General features: G+C 35.6%; 1 protein-coding gene across 8 annotated transcripts in view; it reads right to left on the bottom strand.

The window, feature by feature from the left end:
* LOC129236335 (segmentation protein cap'n'collar) overlaps positions 1 to 23434 on the bottom strand; it is a 255187-nt gene that overhangs the window by 197761 nt on the left and 33992 nt on the right. For 2 of the 8 annotated variants that reach the window (XM_054870671.1, XM_054870666.1), the window contains exons 1-3: positions 17843 to 17994; positions 9927 to 10703; positions 1220 to 2673 (exon numbers count right to left, since the gene is read on the bottom strand). In XM_054870671.1, the coding sequence (XP_054726646.1) occupies positions 1220 to 2209 (990 nt within the window). In that variant the 5' untranslated portion in view covers positions 2210 to 2673; positions 9927 to 10703; positions 17843 to 17994. Of the gene's footprint in view, positions 1 to 1219; positions 2674 to 9926; positions 10750 to 11247; positions 11369 to 11563; positions 11634 to 17842; positions 17995 to 23207; positions 23409 to 23434 lie in introns of those variants that run through there. The other 6 variants (XM_054870673.1, XM_054870672.1, XM_054870668.1 and 3 more) reach the window with 5 other exon arrangements.

The following is a 23434-nucleotide window of genomic DNA, read 5'->3' on the forward strand; positions in this document are numbered from 1 at the left end:
GATGGTCTCAAGGCCATAGTCAAGGCAAAAGGTGGTCATATCGAGCAAAAGTAAATTGATTCTTAATTTTGTATTATTTTCACAAATTTTTTACTTTGAATTGAATAAAAGTAATTTTCCAAACTAAATGTATGACCTTTTTAATTGGTTACACTTCGAGTGCCGGACCCTGTAGTATATTTTTTTCTGTGTCCGAAGGCCATAAATTTATGAAATTAAATAAAAATATCAAAAAGTCTCGTTCCGGTAACGTAGAACCAACTAATTTCTTCTGCTGGAGGAGCACCTCTTGGCTGAGTAGAAATCAGCATATCAAATCCCTAGCGCAGTTAAAATTGCGAACATCAAAGTAGCTCCTTGATACCAATCGGGGCTGCAGGCAGAGGATTAGCTAAATCGCGATTTAAGCTTAGATGTGTGCATTCAGTTAAATCATTTAACTGATTATTTGAGCTCTTATAAAACTCAATTTTTCCTCGAGTATCTTGAAAAATAGGTTCTAAGTATGAATTATGAGCCGTAGGACGTCTTCAGTTGCTCTATTGACAAGTTTGAATTTAAAAGAACAACCTTCTTATTTTAAAGTACTCCACAATATCTGAAAATATTTGGTGTCTGAAACCTTCTATGAGTTGAAAATAAGTATCTACTGAAGTGGATCAATACAATTTAGGTATATAGAGCAAATTAAACAAAAGAGCAAACCCAAATATTGGTGACGACGAAATTCTCACATGCAAAACATTGACATATCCCAATCTTGTTCGATATGCCACGCCATTTACGCAAACAAATCAATTTCGCCCACATAAAAAATAAATTAAATCAATATTACTAAATAAACACCCTCCCTATAGCTCGGTGTGGAAAAATATCAAGACGCCCACCACAAAAAGGAGGAGCACGGACAAACCCCCAAAGTCAAAATAAGTCAAATAAATGGTTTTACAGCGTCCTTACAACACTCTGAATGAGATTTACATATTATTTTTGGGTTGAACAGGACGAGTCATAACGAGTGTGTATGCCTATTACTATTGTACACATAAATAGCCAATTTCCTTTATAAAATATAAATCCATAAAAATACCAAGCGGGGTAGTGCATTGAATTTTCAACACGGCGCAGAAAACTTTACCTTTTTTTTGCTATTTGGGCCATTAAACAAACTCGCAACATCTAAACAATGACTTAGGAATTTAAAAACCAAATATGTTACCTCTTTGTTTAGATCCAGTTGACTAATGAAGGGACTCAAATCCACATCCTCCGCTTCCGCTTGCTCACTGTCGTCTCCACTGCCCTCCAGTTCCTTCTTTATGACTGCCACAGTAGACCCCAAATTTAGGCTGCTCGAACTGGAGCTTGCCACTTCGTTGTCCAGCACAAATTCCTTATCTTCCTTATCTACTTGTTCGGTTTTAATGCGGGCAATATCTGCGGGTTCTGGATATGTGTCATTTAAGGCACCAGCACCAATTGCTTTTTCTTCATCTCCTTCCACTTCTTCTTTCACAGCATCAGCCGCTGCTGTCGCAGCACTCGCAAAGCTGGGAAAAAACATGTCCAAATTCAAATCAATATAAGTGTTGTTGAACGGCTCATCCTTGAGCGGCAAGCCAGCGTACGGATTATTCACAGCGAGATCACCAAAGTCACGCAAATCGGCCAGATTTTGTTCCCACACCGAACGTTGGTCTTGAAAGTTTTCCGAATTGAGAAACGCATCCAACTCCGATGTAGGCAGTCCCATGTTGCTGGCATTCGTACTGGCGGCAGCTGCTGCCGCCGCAGCATTGGCTGCCTGCTCCAGCGCAGTGGCTCCCGCCACATTCACGGTTCCGCCAGCGTTAACCGAATTACTCGGTGTTGCTTGCAACTCCGGCAAAGTGGCCGTCTGATTTGTCCCGCCGTCATGCTGTACGTTCAACATGTAAGCGGTGACATTGTATTGTGACGGCGTGGCATCGTGTTGTCGATCGTAGCGTATTAGATCCTCAATCAGCGGCATCATAGTTTTACGATTCGCATAGGGATACTCCACCATCGGTACGGCGCGCAACATTTCCAATTCCCAACCGTCACCATCGCGCAACTCCAGCTGCGAGTCCCAATTGTGTAGGCGATTTTCCGGATCCACTTGCAGAAGGCTTAAGGCCAATGCTATTTGAAGCATTTTCATGGCGTACGATTTCTTGTTGGAGATCATTTTGAGCCGTCTTGGTGTCTAAGCTGGACGTTATTCTATTGACGGTGTCTTATGCGTGCGTTCGACGCTTGCACCAACCAGCCTCTGTCACCCGCACCCTCCACAACCCCCGTCACGTACCGAACTGTCACTTATTAACAGCGACACTGAACATTCAGTGACGATCGCGCCGTCGTTGCCGGCGCAGCCGCAGACTCAACTGCCTTGAGTTAGAGGTTGTTTTGTGCGTTAGTGTTGTGATATTTTGCGTTTATTTGTTTTTTATTTTCTAGCAATAATGAAATATTTATTACGCAGATTTGGCTTGTCGCAATGTTTAATTGCTTCTGGCTTTTACTGCAGTCGTTTCTCTGCTGCTGATTGTTTTATATTGTTTTGCTGCGCGTCCCACACAATCGATCTCTCAGCCTCGCAGAGATAAATCCAAATTGTAAAGAATTAATTAATTCTTATTGCAGCGAATTCTGAAAGAAATCAGAGAAAATTTCTTAATGTACAAATGACCATATAAATATACACAGATATATGAACAGATTTGTATTTAAATGATTAAGCTGATGATGTGTGAAGGATGTTTGAATGTTGGCACAAACGAGTCACATAAATAATGATAATTGAATAAGATTAGGCTGAATGCATGAGGAAGTTATCCGACACATGGAATGTATGAATATCAGTTTGAGCTTCTCCACATCAGCTGATAGCCTCTGATGCTAGCGCTGCATATTTTAGGTTGTACATATCGCACCCTAAATACAAAAGGGTCACAACTCAAAATTTTCCACACTCGAGCTTGACTTGTTTACAGTAGCACAGAAAACAAACTATGTGACATATCACGCTGAAATTTGCCATGTAAGCTTATAACAGTCCTACCAAAAAACAAAAAAATTATTTTTGCCATATGTCATCAGCGGACCGTTTTATTGATAACGTCTCGTTCATATTTGAGCAGAAGTACATTTTGAGTTGTGACCCTTTTGTATTTAGGGTGCGATATGTTAATTAACATTATATAAGCTTATATAAATAAAAAATAAAAAAATAAGCTTCTCTACATCGAGGTGGCGATTCATAATTTCGCATACGATGTTATGGTTTGCTCGCTAATGAGAAAATGTTAACTCACAAATCTGTGTATCTAAATGACTTATCTGTAAACCTGGGAAAATATCAATGCGCGTAACGTCCCATTGGTGCAGTTGCATGAGGGAGATGTGAAAATGCGAACAAAAAAGCAAGAAAAAGAAGAAATCACACAAACAACACACGAATAAATTGCACAAGTGCGACGTCACACACACACAGAAAAATTCTGGCAAATTAACTGACAGCAAAGTAGCGGTACCACGATCGGTGCCAACTTATTATTCTCTCCATCGTGGGTTTGTTGAGAAACTTCGCTACTATAAATTCTGAAATGGTTTATTTTTTACAAAGGGTGGTTAAATTTTAAGGGCCGATGTAGAATGTGAACCACACCTAAACGTCAATTTTTTTTGGGCATTTCATTTGACATTTTTCAATTTCAGACTAACTCAATTTGAACCATGGAAGATACACAATCGAGAAACGCGTTAAAGTTATTCAGGCTTATTATGAAAACGGGCGTTCAAATCAAAATGCATATCGCGCACTTTATGATTTTTTCGGTCAATTTAATCGTGCAAATGTGTGTACAATCGGAAAAATTGTGCAAAAGTTTGAGCAAACCGGGTCTGTAGGAGATGTGAAAACACCAGTGCATGCTCGTACAGCTCGTACTGCAGAAAATATTGCTGCTGTTCGCGATAGTGTGGTTGAAGAGCCGTCCACCTCTACTCGTCGCCGTGCCCAACAATTGCACCTCTCACGCTCGTCATTGATGAACATTATGCATAAATACTTGCATTTGCACGCTTACAAGGTGCAATTGACTCAAGAACTAAAGCCTCTTGACCATTTCAAGCGTCGTCAATGGTCAGAATGGTGGCAGGAAATGGCAACAGTGAATGACCAATTTTCGAAGAAAATCATCTTCAGTGATGAGCCACATTTTCACCTCAGTGGATTCGTCAATAAGCAGAATTGCAGCATTTGGGCGAATGATAATCTAAGAGTGATTGCCGAAAAACCAATGCACCCACAAAGAGTGACTGTTTGGTGCGGTTTATGGGCCGGCGGCATCATTGGGCCGTATTTTTTCCAAAAAGAGGCCGGTCAGACAGTTATTGTGAATAATGTTCGCTATCGTGAGATGATAACGAACTTGTTATGGTGGTGCCACTTGTCACACAGCTAGCGAAACAACGGCTCTTTTGCGCGAAACATTTGATAGCCAAATAATCTCACGTCGCGGCGATGTCAATTGGACGCCAAGATCATGTGATTCGACACCGTTGGACTTCCTTCTCTGGGGTTATTTGAAAGAAAAGGTGTACGTCGATAAGCCAGCAACAATTCAAGAGCTAAAGGATGAGGTAATTCGGCACATTAACGACATAAAACCTCAATTATACCTCAGCGCCATCGAAAATTTGGACCATCGGATGGAGGTGTGCCGCCGAGGCCGAGGCGGCCACTTGGCCGATATTTTGTTCTAAACAAAATTTAGCAGAATTGAAAATGCGGTAATAAATTACAAATGTATTGTTCTACTTAAACTGTTGTTCTTGTTGTTTTAGCAGCAATCCTATCCTCTGTCAGTGTAGTGTATATCACCGCTCGTCTTCGTCTAACTCATCTAAAGGTAGGCTCAGGAAACTTGCTGTTTCGACAGGTTGGGTCCAGAGGGAGAGGGGCGTTAGATGAGTGGGTTTAGTGGGGCATGTGAAAAGGTGGTTAGTGTCGTGTTGGGTGTCTTCACATGCAAGACATATGTTTAGTATGCCGATTAATTAGCCCCTGTCTAGTGAACCGTTTATCATCTACTTAAACTGTCTCTCTCTTCGGTCAATGTAGTGTCTTTGAAGTATCGCAGGAGTATATTAGCGATGCGGTAGATTAGTGGTTCAGAACTGCGATTTATTTTATTTATTTTTTCATAAGAAAGAAGATATTAATATATTTTCTGACAATCAAGACAGCCATCAATGCCCTAAAGAAAAAGGCAAATATACTCTTTTTCGGAAGCACATGATTACTTTTCAATAAAATTGATTTCAGTGACTAAGACCTGGCTAGACAGATCACCTCTGAAAAAGTTTCCACAAAATGCGAGTGAATTGAAGCTCTTATAATTACTTGTCGACTCTTCAACACTGGCCTGAGTCTAGCTTTTGCTAAGTGGCAATGCTGTTGTGACCTAAAACTGATGAAAGCAGTCAAAAAAGTGGTTCCGAGACTTAAAAAGCCATTACAGAAGACAGAGCAGGCAGCCAAGAACGGACACTCCAATAGAATTCACCACACATTTATGGGAAATATTTTATTGCTAAAACAACAATAACTACAGCTGCGCGACTAGGATGATAGATACCAGGTTTGCTTGTTAAGTATGGTGAAAAAACAAATGTTTTTTGAGGGGAATTTTGGATTCTACGTCATTCTTTTTTTGTTTCACAAATTTTAGCTTTAGCTTAGTGAAACACAAAACGAATGACGTCGGCATATCTGTCGAATCCGCTCAGAGCCGAATAACTGTCTGCTACCTCTAAAAATCTTTTCACCATAGCTGAGCTATAGAGAAAGTTATGCGTAGCCATTAGACTGGCTACTTGAGTCGCAGCATTCTCTATAGCACTTCTTTCGCGATAGTCGGGTCTACTTGACGGAACGATGCTAATTTATAGCCGACTCAGAACTATTGCTAAGATGGTTTTTTCGACAATTTTTGAGGAAGATTTGAAGCTATTCATATAAGAGCTCCATCGCCGCAGCAGCGAACAAGAAGAGTGGAGGCAAAAATCGTGGTTAGGCTAAACACATTTTCGGCGCTTTGATTTCATACAAATCTTTTAATTGATTGAGGCACCGAAAGCGATTTCGCTTAGTACGTAGTGCTAGTTTATCAAAACAATAGCGTAAGCTAGGCAAGGAGCCTCTTATCGTTAAATATTTTTAAATTAAAAAAAATATTAGGCGACTATATTTTTATACAACAACTTCTGAAAAAACATATACTAATTTTCGCAAATTTTGCCTTGCGAAATTTTCTACGCATTTACGAGTGCAAGCAAAAAAGTCAAGGCCATTACTTCAAGGATTTTGTAAAAGCGCATTTATTTATAATTTTGTATTTTTCACATTTCACGTTTTTGCATAAACAATTTTTTCACATCTGCTGTCAGTGTAAAAACAAAAAAAAATAAATAAATGAGATTATATATTTAGATATTTTTCCTAATATGCGTATATTGCAAAAACATTTCACCCAGCCTAATTTAATAAAGGATTCTGCTGAATTGGCGGAGGTGTTAGAATACGAATCACAACAAAAAATTATATTTGTATGTATGTAAGAATGCTGGATTTAAATAAAATTGCCACTTTTCAACATTCCCTTCATGCATTAATGGGAAGAACGCAAAACAATAAAAGCAAAAGCGATGAGTGGCAATGAAGCAGCTGAGGTTGAATGCTGTTAGTCTGTGCGATGATGTGTAATGCAGTTGTGTTGCACACACACACTTGCGAGGATACCTACAGTAATTCACATAAATAAGTTTCCACATCATAATTCAAGTAGCATAACAATGATTCTGAAATGTATTTTCTTTAGTTTTTCAAAGCTCAATTATATTTGTTTAGACTAATCAAATATTAAAAATATTCCCGATCATTTTTTTTATTTTTTGTTTATATGAATACTCTGAAGGTATTTATAAAGTTCACATGGGAAGCTTTTTTCTTTAGTGTTGTTGTTGTAACAGTTAACTAGGCGGTGTAGTCACCGTTCGTCATCGTCTAACTCATCCAACGGTAGGCCCAGGAAAGGTGCCGTTTCGATAGGTTGGATACACAGGGAGAGGTGTGCTAGGGTTGATTTAAGAGGCCATGGAAATAGGCGGTTACTATTGTGCGGTGTAACTTCACATGCTGGACATATATTGGGTGTGTCGGGCTCAATTCTGGATGAGTAGGAGTTTAAACTACTGCAATATCCAGACCGCGATTGAGCCAAAGTTACGCGGGTCTCACGAGATAGCTGAAGCACTTCGTATGGAATGGGTGGTGGTTAGACTTCGATAACGGTATTCATGGGTCGGGAGTTTAGGAAGGTGGTAAGGAGTCTTCCATCTGGTTCAGTAGTTGCAGTTGTGTTTGGTTCTGCATTTCGTTGATGCAGTCAAAGAGATGTCTCCTGACTCGCCTGGGAGGTGGCTCTGCTTCGAAAACACAAATGTCTGCCTACGGTAACACCCAAACAGAAATTATTTACTGATCATTTTACTGTGCTCCTTGAATGGGAACACGGAAGCTTCGTTATGATGGTGTTGCAGGAGGGCATTAGAAAGCATCCCGCGACTGCTCTGATAGCAGTATTTTGACAGGTCTAGAGTTTTGTCCACGGCCAATCACTAGTGCTAGGCGACTAGACGCGCGCAGCATAATTCGGAACCGGCCGACTAATTGCTTATTTATTTATTCAAATGACTCAATCCCAACACAGCAAGGATAAACCTCTCTCTGAATTTCGCGTCTAAATGTGTTCATGCTGCTTATATAGGGCCCGCCATCTATCGTTACGGATTTGAACTAGGTATTATTTGAAGAATGGTAACACTTAGCTGTCATCTGATTTGACAGAAATTTAGTTTTATTCTTCCGCTGAACGAAAATGGTTGTGTATACGCTCAAAGAACGCTGGGAAATATTGCGACATTACTTTGAAAATCATGGTAATGTTGCAGAATGTGTACGAAAATTACGTACGGCAATGGGAAGAAGCAAAGCACCCCATGAAGCGTATGTGCGTTCTGATATCGTTTGGCCGCCTCGGAGCTGCGATTTGACGCCGTTAGATTATTATCTTTGGGGTGCCGTCAAAGACCAGTGTTATGCCAACAAACCAGCAACAATTGATGCACTGAAGGCCAACATACGCGATGTCATAGCTGAAATATAGCCGCATACAATCGAAAATGTGTTGAAAAATTGGACCGATCGTATGGGATGGTGCATGGCTAGCCGAGGCAGCCATATGAATGAAGTTGTGTTCCATCATTAACCGGAAGAATTGTACTTCAAAATAAAAAAAAACAGTTTGGAAAAATATTGAGTAGTTTCTCTTTTATAGCATTTTTAATTCCGTAAAGTTATATGGCGGACCCTATAGATACTAAATTCCTTTTTTCTTTAGTCATCACTGACGCATTTCTATAAGGCAAGTTCCCGCACAAAATTCTTGAAACCTATATTACTTTTGAATTGTGATTTAAAAAAATTACAAAAATTTTAACTTAGAGCAATAAAGTCAATATGAAGCCTAATGTTGTCTCATATGTGGTCTCCTAGGTGTGCTACTTTTTATTCCGCGCGCTTTAAAGCTTTTTGTGGTATCCTGCGGTAGGGAAGTTCTTTTTAAAATTATGCCATATTCTCTAGTTTAGTAATATTTTGGAGTGAGTAGATTTTCTTTCTGCGAGCTTTTGATATATTTATTTATTTTCTTTTTTCATTAAAAGATAAAAAAAAAATAAGTGCAAGTTCGAAGATAAAAAAAAAATAAGTGCATTCAACGGAAGCTTATCTAAATTTTTTTCGGCTGAATACAGAGCATCAGCATGTAATGGAGAACAGTAAATATGTATATATGGATGTATGTATGTATGTTGTTTAAATGCATAAAAATCTACAAATGTGTCCAGACGTGATAAAACTGCATACACCGAAAAACCTTAACTCCCCTAAAAATTACGAAAAATAATCGATGATGTTATATTGATTCTTATAATTACACTGAGGAATTTAATTTTGTTATATTCTGTATACAGTAGGTTCTGTTTTTATGCGGCTTTTTTTTATGCGGTTTTGAAATAGTGCGGTTTTTTTTTAAATTACAAAATGCATGTCGACCTATCGGGAATTGTACATATAAACAAGATTCTAAACCAACTAAGCAAAAACTCATCACAGATTACATCAGAAATGCTAACCCTACAAGTATGGAACCGCCTGCATAACTATCTAGATCAGACGTGTACATTTCCTAAAGTGACGAAAGTGATTTTACGCCAAATCCTAAACGAACGCGCAACATATGGGTATTGTCTGATTCTATTTCTGACTTAAATTTATTTTTCGATTCTGACGTTTCTTAAATAAAGATATAATTTTCAAAAATACAATATTTTGTTTATGCGATTTTATTTAATTATTTCAGATTCATGCGGTCTATGGAACGTATCTATAGTTATAATATGGGACTAGTGCCCTTTTTTATGCGATTTTATTACATTATTTCAGATTTATGCGGTTTTAGCATTTGAAACGTATCTATAGTTTTACTATAGAACTAGTAGCTTTTTTTATGCTGTTTTTTTTTATGCTCTTTCTTGCGGAACGTATCTACCGCATAAAAACAGAACCTACTGTATATGTACATATGTATATACATATGTACTATTTAAAGATGTTAGCATATGTATATGTATGTAGATGATGGCATTTTAACAATACCGCGTGGGTGCTTTATGCGTAAACAACAACAAATGCAGAATAAACACACAACATACATATGAATGCTCTGCAAAGTTCGCAGTTACAGGCATTCTACAGAGACATGTCGTTCACTCACCTTTTCGGGCTTTTTTCGCGTTTACTATATTTGCACCGACCGTCTCAACACTCGTGAGAGCAAAAGTATTGCGACGCAATTTGCTTGCCCTGCAGCTGCTAACCCCTACTAGCAGAGTTTCGGTTTTTTGCAAAGCAAAGACGATTGACTGCCAATTGCACCAATGACTGGTGTGCGGCGCTCCTTGGCGTCGACAGAGTGTGAATGTGTGTGTGTGTTAAGGTGTCTTTATTTTTCCAAAGGAATAAAATTCTTGTTATTGTTGCGCTTTCTGTTGTTTTATTAGTTGAATGATCCTGTGTTGAGTTCTGTCTGCCCTCACTTACTTTACGTCCACGTGGGAGCTGCACAAACACCCACACAACCCACAAAATTTACTCTCATAAAAGTTCTTTTACTCGATATATAAACTCATAATCAGCGCTCGCATACGTGCACAAAATTACTTTATTAGTGTACACTTCTTTATTTTTCGTTGTTGTTTGTGTGTGTGTGTCAAGGGGTTGTTGGAAAGTGCAGGAGGCTGGGGGTGGATGAGAATTTAATTTTATGTTGTTTTTGGGTCACTGTCCGGCGAAAATTCCAAAATCGAAGTTATGGCGATTTATGACAGAGATTTTGTTGTTGTTATTATTGTTGTGATGAATATTTTGTATTAACGTGATATTGCCTAGTGCGTCACTAATTTTCAAGCAATGTGCACTTACTCGTTGTTCTTGTTGTTACTATATCTCGCGCTCTACGTGCGTGTCCTTGAACTTGGCCGACGTACTTTCACTTAGATAAAGAATGATAAAAGTGTGGCGAAACAATAGAATGAAGTCTTTTTATAGACCAAATAGAGAGAATAAAAAAAGTGAAAATATATGTACTAAAAAGCAAACACAAACAAGAGCTAACAAATACGATTGGGCGCTGGTGAAGGCACCGCATGTGTCTCCTCTGTTGGAATAGGAGACATTTTAAAACACTAGGGTATCACCGTTACACATACATACATATGTTCAGTAATTGCTTGTTGATTTTGTTGTGGCTGTTGAAAAATGGTGTTGGTTTGGCAATTATTCTAAGTAATTTATGTATGTATGTATGTATGTATTTCAGAACAGAAGAACGGCGGCGAGTAATGGGATTTCCATTTACATATTTGCACTCACACTTTCCAGTCCTAATGGACAGGGGCACTATTTGTTTAATGTATTTTAATTCACTTTAAGAATTTCACTGAGGTTGTTTTTTTTTGTTTTTTTTTTTTAATTTTAAATAAAAATTAACGAAAATGAGAATCCGCACTCTCGCGTATTTACCGTTTACCGTTTACCTTTTGTATTTGTATTTTTTGTATTTGACTTTCTGCGATTAAGTACCGAGTTAGAAGTGCTGTTATTAATTATTTTGTTGGTTTGTCAAGTAATTTTTACAGCAAGCACTAGACTTAACGTCTGCCCACACATACACAAAAAACAAACAAAAAAACGATGAAATAAAGCCTCACAATTCAACAGGAAAACATAGAAATAAGTATAAATATTAGTAACTATGTATGAATGTATGTGCGCATATACAGACATATGTAGATGTGTGTATTTTTTGTTTGTTTGATTTAAATGCTATTATTTTTGCTGCTTCCACTTTACCACTTGCACTGCTTTGTTGTCTTAATCAGAATATTTTAATATTTCGCAAACTTTTATTGGTTTAGCTCTGCAACGGCAAATGCGTTTACCGCGCCGACTGACTTTCTGTTTGCTATATGCGCTTTAAAATTTTTCACAAATTCACATGCACGCAATCGTTGGCTATTCGTAGCATTACGATACCATTGCCGACATTGGTACAACATTTTTCGTATTCGCATGAATCACTACCCGCGCATACATACATATTCGTACATATTCGCACACAACTCAACTTAATTCATACGTTGTTATTGCTATTGCTGCTACTACAAATGCATTTCAAGTATCAACATCACTGTTGTATTTTAGTTGTTGTTGATGCGCAATGTTGATTTCTTTGTTCTCTGCAAAATACGCGGCATGGAAAACGAGTGAGCTTAGTGGGTAGGTTATTCATCAGCTTAGATATGTAAGTATGTACGCATTGGTTTGTTTAGTAATCGAACGCTTAGAAAAGGAGTGTTGGCGTGTAGCCTCTTTCATTTTTTGTTTATTTTTTCTTACTCTCTATTTGGCTATTGAGGTTGCCGAAGTGTTGTGTCAGAAGAGAGACACGTGAAATTGGCTAACTAACTGAGTAGCACTGTGCGTGAACGAATACTCCCTGCCGATCTTGCCTATTCCGACGCAGTTTGAATTTTTGTTTTGATAACGATACTGCCAGTGTTACTCTTGTAAAACATGTATGCATACATACATACATATGTATTATGCGGTGCTCTATCCCTTTCTGCCGTTAAGCGGTGCCCGAAATGCCGAGGCGCACATGGTGAAGTTTTGGCTTGGTTAGACATTATCATGGGGCAAAACGACTCTTCAAGGCTTAATTTCTGTTTATATAACTCTGTAATCTGGAGCAATAATCGCCCAATTGACTTTAGAAACAATTGAGTTATGTATATATTACATATTACAATTCTTATCTTATAATTACGAGTTAGAGTACCCGTAACAATTTTCTTAATTTATTGATAAATATTTATTGCCGTGAGTAATATACGAATTAATTCGTAAAAAGTGTGCAAGCGAAATCCGAGTATAGTAATGGAGAAAGTCAAGTGACAGCATACAGGTAGTACTCGACAGCAAAGTTACAACAGACGCTCATGCGCATGCCGGGTTACCCTGCATGTGGGCTTGTGATTATATACAAAGTTCGTTGGAGTGCTATACATACATATATGCAAACTACTCATCTATTTACGTTTTAATAATTTTTAATTTTTGTAATAGGTGTTAAATATCCTGCTAGATTGCTTTACCAGGTGCAGGTAAATTTCTCGAGACTTAAAAATTACAAAGGAATTAAGCGCAAAATTGCTACAAGGGAAATTATTAATCAATAATAATTTTTTTAAATCTTCGCTAAATCATAGTAAAACAAATATGTTCTTCTATGCGCGATATTGCTTCATATTTACAAACATAAAACTCGAAACGTCTCTTTCGATCAGGATACAATAATTTTTAGAAGCTTGTTTCTTATCCGCCGTGTTAGCTATCTGACAGAAATCACGTTTCTAATTTTTATGGTACCAATTTATTAAAAAAAATACACTTTTTTGAAGTTGAGAAAGTGAAACAAAGCCAAGTCAAGCTAATTGTAAATATACCTGGAGGCAAGCAGTGCATCACGTCACCCCAACTACGTAGTTAAATTGAGGGCTTACCTAGCAAAATTGACTTAGTCACGAACAAATTGATCGATCAGCTGATTTGAAAAGCGGATAGATATTTGTTTGTTTATCGAAAACGAGTTATTTATATGTTTTTCAATTATAACTAAAAACCGCGGAATTGTGATGAAACGCTTGTGGAATTTTTCTCATTTTATATAAAGTTTGAAACTTGGATTTGTATGGTGTTTGTAAGAGAAATTGTTTTTGTTTGTTAAAAAATATAAAATCAACAAAAAAAAATAAGGTGCCTTAAAAAAAAATAATGAACACAAAAAAAACATAGTGAACATAAAAACTGAAGATTAAAAAAATAATAATTAAAATAACAAATAAATAAAAAACTAATGAAAATTGTGAAAAAGTAATGCACATGAAACGAAAATAAAGAGCATGAAAAATATAATGAAACTAAAAAAAAATAATGAGCATAAAAAAATAATGAACATTAAAAAATAAAATAATATAATGAACTTAAAAAAAATTGTAACTAAAACAACAAAAACAAATAACGAAAAAAGTGAATATTTAACAAAATTATGAAAAAATAATGCATATGAAACTAAAAAAAGAGCATTAAAAAAATAATAAACATTAAAAAAATAATTATTAACATTAAAAAAAATTATTAACATTAAAAAAAATGATTAACATTAAAATAAAATAAAATAAGAAACAAATATCGAAAAAAAGACAAAAAAATATGTAAAAAAATTATGAAAAAATAATGTTCATGAAATAAAAATAAATAGCAATAAAAATTTAATAACGAACGTAAACAAAAAATAATGAACTTTAAAAAATAATAAAGAAAATAAAAATAAATAATGAACAATAAAAAACAAAAATGAACACAAAAAAGCAAATAATCAACATTAAAAGACGCAATAAACATTTAAAAATGTTAGAACGTTAAAAAAATTACAACATTTAACATTTATAAATAAATATAAAAAAAATTAAGAAATAATTAACAGTAATAAAAAATAATGAAGATTAAAAAAAATTAACTTTACAAAATAAAAAAAAAGTATGTACATAGAAAAAAAAAGTTTTCTAAACTGATCCAAATGTAGATTTGCTATCATTTATCGCGGGTTGTATGTACCTAGCCACATACCAACCATATATAGAAATAATAGGAAGACGATGTATTCCCAAGTTTTAACAATTTTTTTTGTAAAGGGTGTTTCTTTAAGAGGTTAGGTTTTCAAGTTGGCACTACTTTTTTCGTAGATGGTCTTTTTGACAGCTGTCACTTGATTTATGCTCAGTTTGGTTTGCCATTTCATAATGAATAGACTTACACCTGAAGAACGTTTGCAAATCGTGAAAATTTATTACGAAAATAATGGTTCGGTTCGCGCGACGCATCGAAGAAAATTTTGTTCAGCGATGAAGCTCACTTTTGGTTGAATGGGTATGTCAATAAGCAAAATTGTCGCATTTGGAGTGAACATAATCCACAAGCCATTGCTGAGACGCCGTTACATCCTCAAAAAGTCACTGTTTGGTGTGCTCTTATGGGCAGAGGGAATCATTGGTCCATATTTCTTTAAAAATGAAGCCGGCCATAATGTTACAGTCAATGGAGAGCGCTATAGAGCCATGATTAATGACTTTTTCGTGCCTGAATTGGACGATGTTGATGTGGACGACCTTTGGTTCCAACAAGACGACGCTACATGCCATACAGCCAACGCAACAATCGATTTATTGAAGGAAACTTTTGGTGAGCGCATTATCTCGCGCCGTGGACCTGTGGCGTGGCCTCCAAGATCGTGCGATATAACACCGCTGGACTATTTCTTGTGGGGCTATGTGAAGTCGCTTGTCTACGCAGATAAGCCCGAGACGATTGACGTCTTGGAAGAGAATATTCGGCGCGTTATTGCTGACATACGGCCCCAATTGCTGCAAAAAGTGGTCGAAAATTGGGCCTCTCGGCTGGAATTTATTCGAGCCAGCCGCGGCGGCCACTTGCGCGAAATCATTTTTAAAACATAATGGCAAACCCTTATCTTTATAATAAAGCTAAATTCTTGACCATAACATTAAATTATATACGTTTTATTTCATCTTGAAAACCTAACCTCTAAAAAAAACACCCTTTATTAAATTCTTGAAGTGAAACTTGTTAGGCGTCGACGATCGGGCGATAATGGAGAGTAAAATTTGAAGGTCATGCAACTTTTTGGGCATTTTCGTTCCGCGAGAGAGAAAAGATATAACGTATAGGAAAAGGAGAGAGAGAGCTATACCTTTTATATATCTTAAATCCACTTTTGGGCTATTTTTCCTGAGTTTTTCCTTGTGGTTGCTAATTTATAGTGAGAAATAACACTGCCTACTTTTTGGCGCTTGTTTATTGGTGCAAACTTGTAGGAAATATATTTTTGGTGCCTACTTTTTGTTATATTTCCTTGGTGTCTACTGTTTGGGGCGTTTTTTGGTCCCAACTTTTTTGGTGTTTTTTTGTGCCTAGTTTTTGGCTCTTATTTCCGTTTCCTGGCTATGCAAAATGTTGTCAAGCATCAAAGCGGTTGTTTAGCAACTGCAAATTTTCACACCATTATCATAAAATTGAATAAGCCATAAAACTACACCCCTTGAACATTTCTAAGATTATAATTAAAAATTGCAATGAATTGTTTTTTTATTTAGCTAAGATTTTTCCATTAGCTAAATTTTGTGTTTGTTGTATACTTTTATAAAACATATATAAAAAAAAATTAAATAAAAAGAAAAAATAATAATAAAAATGAAAAGAAAAATAATAAAAAAATAAAATTAAAAAAAAATAAATAAAAAATAAAAAGAAAAATATATTAATAAAAAAAAATTAAAAGAACAAAAAATTAAAAATTAAAAGAAAGAAAAATTAAAAGAAAAAACAGGAAAAAAAAATTAAAAGAAAAAAAATAAAAAGAAATAAAAAGGGGGAAAAAAATAATAATAAGAAAATAAAAAAATAAAAATTTTTTAAAAGTCAAAACTTGGTATTACGTCGTGCTCCTATTATTTTGCTCACGTGTGTACATACAAATGAAGTTCGTTGAAGGTAAACTAAGTAAACAAACATCCTCAAACTCTATATTGAAAAATTTTACACTTTTCATTACAAAAAACAATAATGAATAAATTCAATTTAGATAAGTATACAGAAATTACCGCAAACTCTTCTTTTATGCCGTGTAAAAAATGCATAGCGATATCTATTAGCAGTACCGCATCAGATGAAAATATATTTTCCCCTTACGTAGGCAGGCATAGTAAATTGAAAACCATGAAGCCGTTTTCTCAACACTTCTTTTTTTTGAATTTTTTGTTTTTTGACACTTCAACATTAAATAATCAAAACAAAATAGGATTTATTTCGGGTCGCTGCTAGCACTGGTATATCCCCTTCTTACATTGTTACACGTGCGTTGGCAACACTGTTGCAACAAAAGGCCCAATCGACTTAGACCACAACAAAGCAGGTAGGCGTATTTTCCCAATAGAGGGACCAAAATAATAACAATAATAAAAGAGAGAGCGCATCAAATGGGTCAAGTCCAGAGATCATCTTTTGCCGATTTGGTTAATAGAAGAAATACACAAAATCCAAGCGTCGAAAGCAGAAGCAGCAATAATACAACTTTAAAGCAAACACGATTTCTCGCACTTATGTCTGGTAGAATTAATTTAAATTTCTTTTAGTATTTGTAAGTAGACAAAACACACACACACGCAACAATTGCAACTACATCGAGAAATATCTATGCAATCATAATTCAAGCAAGATTGTTGTGAAATACATAAAACAAAGTGTGGGCAAAAACTATGACGTTTTCCTTTCAACTTGCATTCGTGTCGGAGCTGCACTGAGAACATACTTTAGACGCTCTCTGAGTTGCATTTAAGGGCCGGTCAACCATGAACAATTATTGTCATTATGACGCAGCAAAAAAACTTCACTGCACTGCATGCAATCAAATGCCAACAGAAGCAAGCGCTGAGTTACGCGCACATACAATACCAGCTGCTGCTACTATTGCACTTGTTCACTTCCATTTTTATAGGTAAAACAGCAGCACTTTTCACCAATATGTTTCCTTTCTTTGCGTGTTGCTTACACTTTCCTGGGCTACATACTTTCTTTTCTATGTACGATAAATTCATAATTTTTGACCAGCGCACTATTCCCGCTCTAATTGCATTCACAAGAGAAAATGTAGCCAACAAAGTCGCAGCGGCATGGCAGACAGCCCTGAATTTCATTTTATTTACGCCATGCCATTCGCGTATAAAAACATTTTTACACTAGAAAATTGATAATCTGCAACGCCATCATAATTTTATTTGTCAGAAGTACATATGTAGATCGTAAACCGCAAAACTTGATTTGCCTGCACTTTGCACGTTTTTCTTGTCGTTCGCTGCCTCGTAACTTCGCTCGTTCGCCCGTCGACGACAATGTTTTCGTATCACAAATTAACTTCACACACTCACTAAATAAAAATGCCGCAATGGCGTGCAATTCCAGTTTTAAAACGTTTATAAATACTTTATCGCTTACTTTTACGGATTATCGCTTTGTTTGAGCAATGGAAATTAATTCGTTTTCCTTTCTTATGCTTAATTTTCTTTTCCGTTTACATTTCTTCACTTCACATTAACTAGCAACAGACGCATAAATTTTGTGTTAATTTTACTAGATTCTTCATTGAACTGAACACACACAACAACTACAACTCGTTGTCATACGAATTTTTTACGTTTACTTTTGCCATTTTGTTTCGTTGAACTTATTCACCACGATGGGTGTGTTGAAATTTATTGTAAAGATAAAAGCTCGTCACTGTTGGAAAGCACTACGAATTGGAAACAGAGAGCGATGGTGGAGTTATAAGCATGCCAGTGTGGCATTTACACATTTTTTTAAATAGTACAAATACTAAATAGTACTTAAAATTTAATATTTTTAATTTTTAAATTTTTAATATTTTTAAAGAGTACGTCAAACTCTCTAATATGTAATCATTACCTTAATGCGCGTTCATATTCTTCAATATTGCATATTTCATAAAAGTGAACAAAAAAATTAAATTTTTTCAGCTTCTTCCGTTTTTTTATGGTTATTAAGAAAAGTTTTACTAAGTGCCCATTTATATAGGGAAACATTCGTGTGAGAAGGATGGACGGAGAAGAGAGAGAGAGGCCATTTTGTTGTTTTTGTAGCAGTAATACAAGCCCTGTCAGTATAGTGTATATCACCAGTCGTCTTCGTCTAACTCAAGGTAGGCCCAGGAAACATGTTGTTTCGACGGTCGAGACGTAGAGGGGTGTTAGATGAGTGGAGAGGGGATTTTGTCTCCCGCACTGGCGACACACTTTGTGCTTCCTATTCGTATTTTCAGTCTCATGGTGCTCACACTCACCAGCGTCAACGTACGCCCGTACGCTCGTATCAGCTGACACGATGACACCACGATCTACGATACTACGGAACGGTACGGCGGTGAGAATTCATTTTCATGGGGCTCTCATTAGTTTCATCGTGTCAGCTGATACGGACGTACGTTTACGTTGGTGAGCTTGAGCATCATTAAAGTAGAGTGCAAAACGATTTTTGACAGTTACTTCATTCGTTTTCTTCTTTTGTGGGAGACAGTTCTGAGTTCTCTGTTGGTTTTTAATCAAATAGAAGAAATCAATGACAACAAACATCGGTACGCAGCTTGGAAAATAAAGGATACTTTTTGCTAGTAGAGCAGGTATAATTTAAAAAACTTATGGGGATATTTATGTTGAATTCTAATTTTTTCTCCCCTTTCTAAATACTCAAGTTAATTTTAAGTTAATTATTTATACATCAAGTATTTTTAATTAAATTGTTTTTTTCATTCTAGAACAAAAATTTATATATACTTTTTTGTATGTATAATAAATAAAAAAAAAAATTATTAATATTTAACCAGTTTGCATTCTTCATTGAAATATTTAAGAAATTGTCGACGAACGTTCAAAAGACAATTTCCAATGTCTCCCTTCCAGATGTCTCCGTATGTAAATCGGCACTAAGGTCGCTTTCAAATATGAGGTGATAATGTGCATATGTTTGTATGCAAAATTTCATTCGGATTGAAACGAAAATTCGGTAGAGCAACATTTACCTTGCATTTACATGCACTTTTTTATTGCAATTCGGTGGTTTGCATGTCAAAATTTCAATGAGAATATGAACCAACAGCAAATAAGAAGAAGCAAATCTCTTTGAGATTCGAACCACCAAATCGCAAGTAAAAAACGAAAATCAGCTGCTATGCCGAAGCCACTTTGTGACACGCCAGGATTCCAGCTATATAAGCACACGATAATTTGTCATAATATATCGACTAAAGTTGAACATAAAGACTAATAAAACAGCCTATAATATGCCCTAGCGGGACTTCTACTAGCGAATGAAAGTCCCAATAAAATCGGTACAGTCATTTAGAAGATTAGCCTGTACTCGCAGCATAAAGAAAAACAGATTGACAAAAAGAATTTTAAATTTTGTTTGGAAAATGATTGCATGTAAATAGCCATAGGGGCATAAATAAACATTTGTATCAGGATCGAAAACATGTGTAAAGCCTTTCGACTTCTAAACAAAGTTAAATAATAATTTCAACTGCCATTGTAGACATTTTTGATAATTCGCGTTAAATAATACAAAATTGATAAGTAATAAATATGCTGAGTTTCGGGTCGGGTAGTTAGTAAACTTATAAATAAAAGTTGAAACAGAGAACTTTTAATTGGCAAAACTGTGTTTTACGACAGCCGCTTTCATAGTTATCGGTTGTTTTGAGGTCAGTTTGGTTTGGCAATTCACATACATATGCGCTGGTGGCGCTGAACACAAGCCCGAAATCATATTTGAAATGTTTAGTAATATTCAATATTTAATGCCATAAAATTCTCAGTCAAATGAAAATAGTCTCATAGATATTAAAAACTGTTTTATATGTTCGATTTCTTAACTTAATTAAGCTACTCCGTCTCTAACACAAATACACTCTCTACTCTGTTAACACTCTGTCTCTCTCGCTGGTGACTGGAGCATTTATGTCTATCCGCTGTCCACCCCTTACAAAAGCAAAATTTAATTTTCACAGCTTATTACTTACACACATATTTTAGATAAATTACATTTAATATTAATTATATACATTTTTTGTTATAAATACATTTGTGCATATACATACAGACATATATAAATATAATACACATATATAGTACACTCTTGATAAGCTAGACACTATTAAATATCATAAGAGTTTCTCAACCAAATTTTGCAAACAACTTGACTCTTCATATTTGTAGGAATCTTTTTTATATTACATTATTATATTATATTATAGATCTACACAAAGCATTGTAAAATTAGCATCAACTTAATCAACACTACCAAATCCGTACCACTTAAGTGCAAAAACACTGAATGCTGCATTGGCCGCCAGTGTGTTAAAATTGTTAGTGCAATATTTTATATTTCTCTAATAGGTATAATAAATAACAATAATATTTTATATAATTATTTATAGTCAAATACAGAGATTCGTGTACGTGTATGTACATATTGTATAACCAGCTGTAGTTGTTAGCAATAACCGCATAAGTCGACGTTCCCACGACAGTCTAATGTACCGGAACGACTCGGATTTATATCCGACTAAGGACACGAATTAACAAAAATATATATTCTTCTAAAATATATTATAACATAATTACAAGGTGGCGCAAAATTAATCATCTAATTTTGTTTTTTGAAAATTTGTTTTTTTAACAAAAAAAATTTTTTTTACAAAATTTTTTTTTACAAAACTTTTTTACAAAATTAGTCATCTAATTTTGTTTTTGAAAATTTGTTTTTGTAATATACAAAAAATTTTTTTTACAAAATTTTTTTTTACAAAATTTTTTTTTACAAAACTTTTTTTACAAAATTTTTTTACAAATTTTTTTTTTTTACAAAATTTTTCTTTAAAAAAATTTTTTTTTTTACCAAAAAAGATATTTTGAGTGCTCTAAATATTTATTCCAACCTTTACGCACTCCATTGCTTGTCTGCTTGTATACTGCAGCTCTCTCTAGTTCATAAAAGCCAAATATGATTGACTTGCGACGCCATTTGCCATCTTCCCTATCATCCGATAAGGTAATTAATTTTGCGCCACCTACTTTTTCTTGAACTCAGGACTTTTGACTTGACCGGTTATTGCTTGTAACCACAGATAAGATTAAGTAAATAAAGGGTGGTCCATGTAGAGAGTTATTTTCAAAAATTCTAAAAAAAAATAAACAAAACCCAATCGAAAAACCAAACATTCCCATTATTTATAAAAAAAAAACGCTTTTATTCATCTGGCTTGCTCGGCTCCTTCTTGCTCATTCTCGGCTTGCTTGGCGCATACTTTTATCCAACTTTCCCAAGAACCTGGTGCGGGTTTCTGTCTTTACCCCACAAATGGCTTTCTCCATATTCACCTTAAGGGACTGGATCGTTAATGAATTACACAGGCCTGCGAAATTTAACTTTTTTCAGTTTCTAGAATGGCTGTACTTCTTTCTTGTAGTTCTTTATGCGCTGAAAACGAATCTGACCTTCAAAATGCTCCATCACGTCAGGATTTTTGGTAAATGAAGCCTAAAAGGTCAAAAAATGGCCATTTTAGCAATTTTTGATAATTTTTTTTGGGAAAGAAATTTTTTTTTTTCAATTTTCGACGAAAAGGTCGCATAGTACAACTCTTTAACTTTAAAATCCATTTTTTAAAATTATTGTACGATTTTTTAAAAAAAAGTTATGACATTTTGAAATTAACAGTTTCAGTTACGTATACGTTGGGTATAACGTCTATTGGCGTAACTGAAACTGTTAATTTCAAAATGTCATAACTTTTTTTTTAAAAATCGTACAATAATTTAAAAAAATGGGTTTTAAAGCTAAAGAGTTGTACTATGCGACCCTTTCGTCGAAAATTGAAAAGAAAAAATTTTCTATCCCCAAAAAAATTATCAAAAATGGCTAAAATGGCCATTTTTTGACCTTTTAGGCTTCATTTACCAAAAATCCTGACGTGATGGAGCATTTTGAAGGTCAGATTCGTTTTCAGCGCTTAAAAAACTACAAGAAACAAGTACAGCGATTCTAGAAACTCACCCTCGCAGGACTGTGTTATTAGCATAAAATTGGTCTTTGACGGCACAAAAAAGGCCAACGGCGTCAAATCGCAGCTCGGAGGTGGCCCATTGACATCGCCGCGACGGCTGATAGCACGAATACCGAACTTGGTGAGCAAAAGATCGATTGCGGCATGGACTGTGTGGCATGACACGCAATCTTGCTGAAGCGAAAGATCGTCCATGTCTATGTATTGAATTTCCGGTCACCGGAAATCGTTGCCTCTATAACATTCACCGCTGATTGAAATGGCGTTTCTAGAAGCATTTTCAAAGAAAAATGGGCTTATAATATCGCCGCTTCAAGCCCCGCCCCCAATTGTTACTCTCTGAAGGTGCAACGTTGGCTTCTCGACGATCACATGCAGGCTTTCCGATTTTCAGATGCGCCAGTTTTGCTTATTAAGAAAGCCACCGAGATGAAAATATGATCTGTCAGAAAATATGATTTTGGCGCCTGTCTGGGCTACAGTGCATTGACTTTGGAAATAATTCATCAATATTTTCCAATATTCAAGCGTAAAGCGATTCAATTAGTTCCGCGGAGATATGCTACTGACTTTCTCTCAAGATATGCAGCGGGAAAGAACTGCCACAGTCAAAATAACATATTATTTAAACGAAAAATCCTATATGGACCACCCTGTATAAGTGCATACTTATACATACACACATGTATCTACTTATTTGATTTTGACAAACAAAGCACTTACCTGATTAATGTAGCGACAACCACGGCCTGGCCATGCATGATTCTCTTTGCCATCACCATCCCCTACCGACTCCTTATCGGGTTCCTTAGTCTCCAGTATCGTCATATGATATGCCTCAATGTCTTTAACCGGAGATAAAGACTCCAGGCGTGGTAAATCTTCTAAGCTTATCATAACCCTTGAGCATTCACCTTTTTACAACTGAAAAGTATGAAGAGAATCTGTGT

Source organism: Anastrepha obliqua, chromosome 1 (genome assembly GCF_027943255.1).
Source record: "Anastrepha obliqua isolate idAnaObli1 chromosome 1, idAnaObli1_1.0, whole genome shotgun sequence".
NCBI classification, from domain to species: domain Eukaryota; kingdom Metazoa; phylum Arthropoda; class Insecta; order Diptera; family Tephritidae; genus Anastrepha; species Anastrepha obliqua.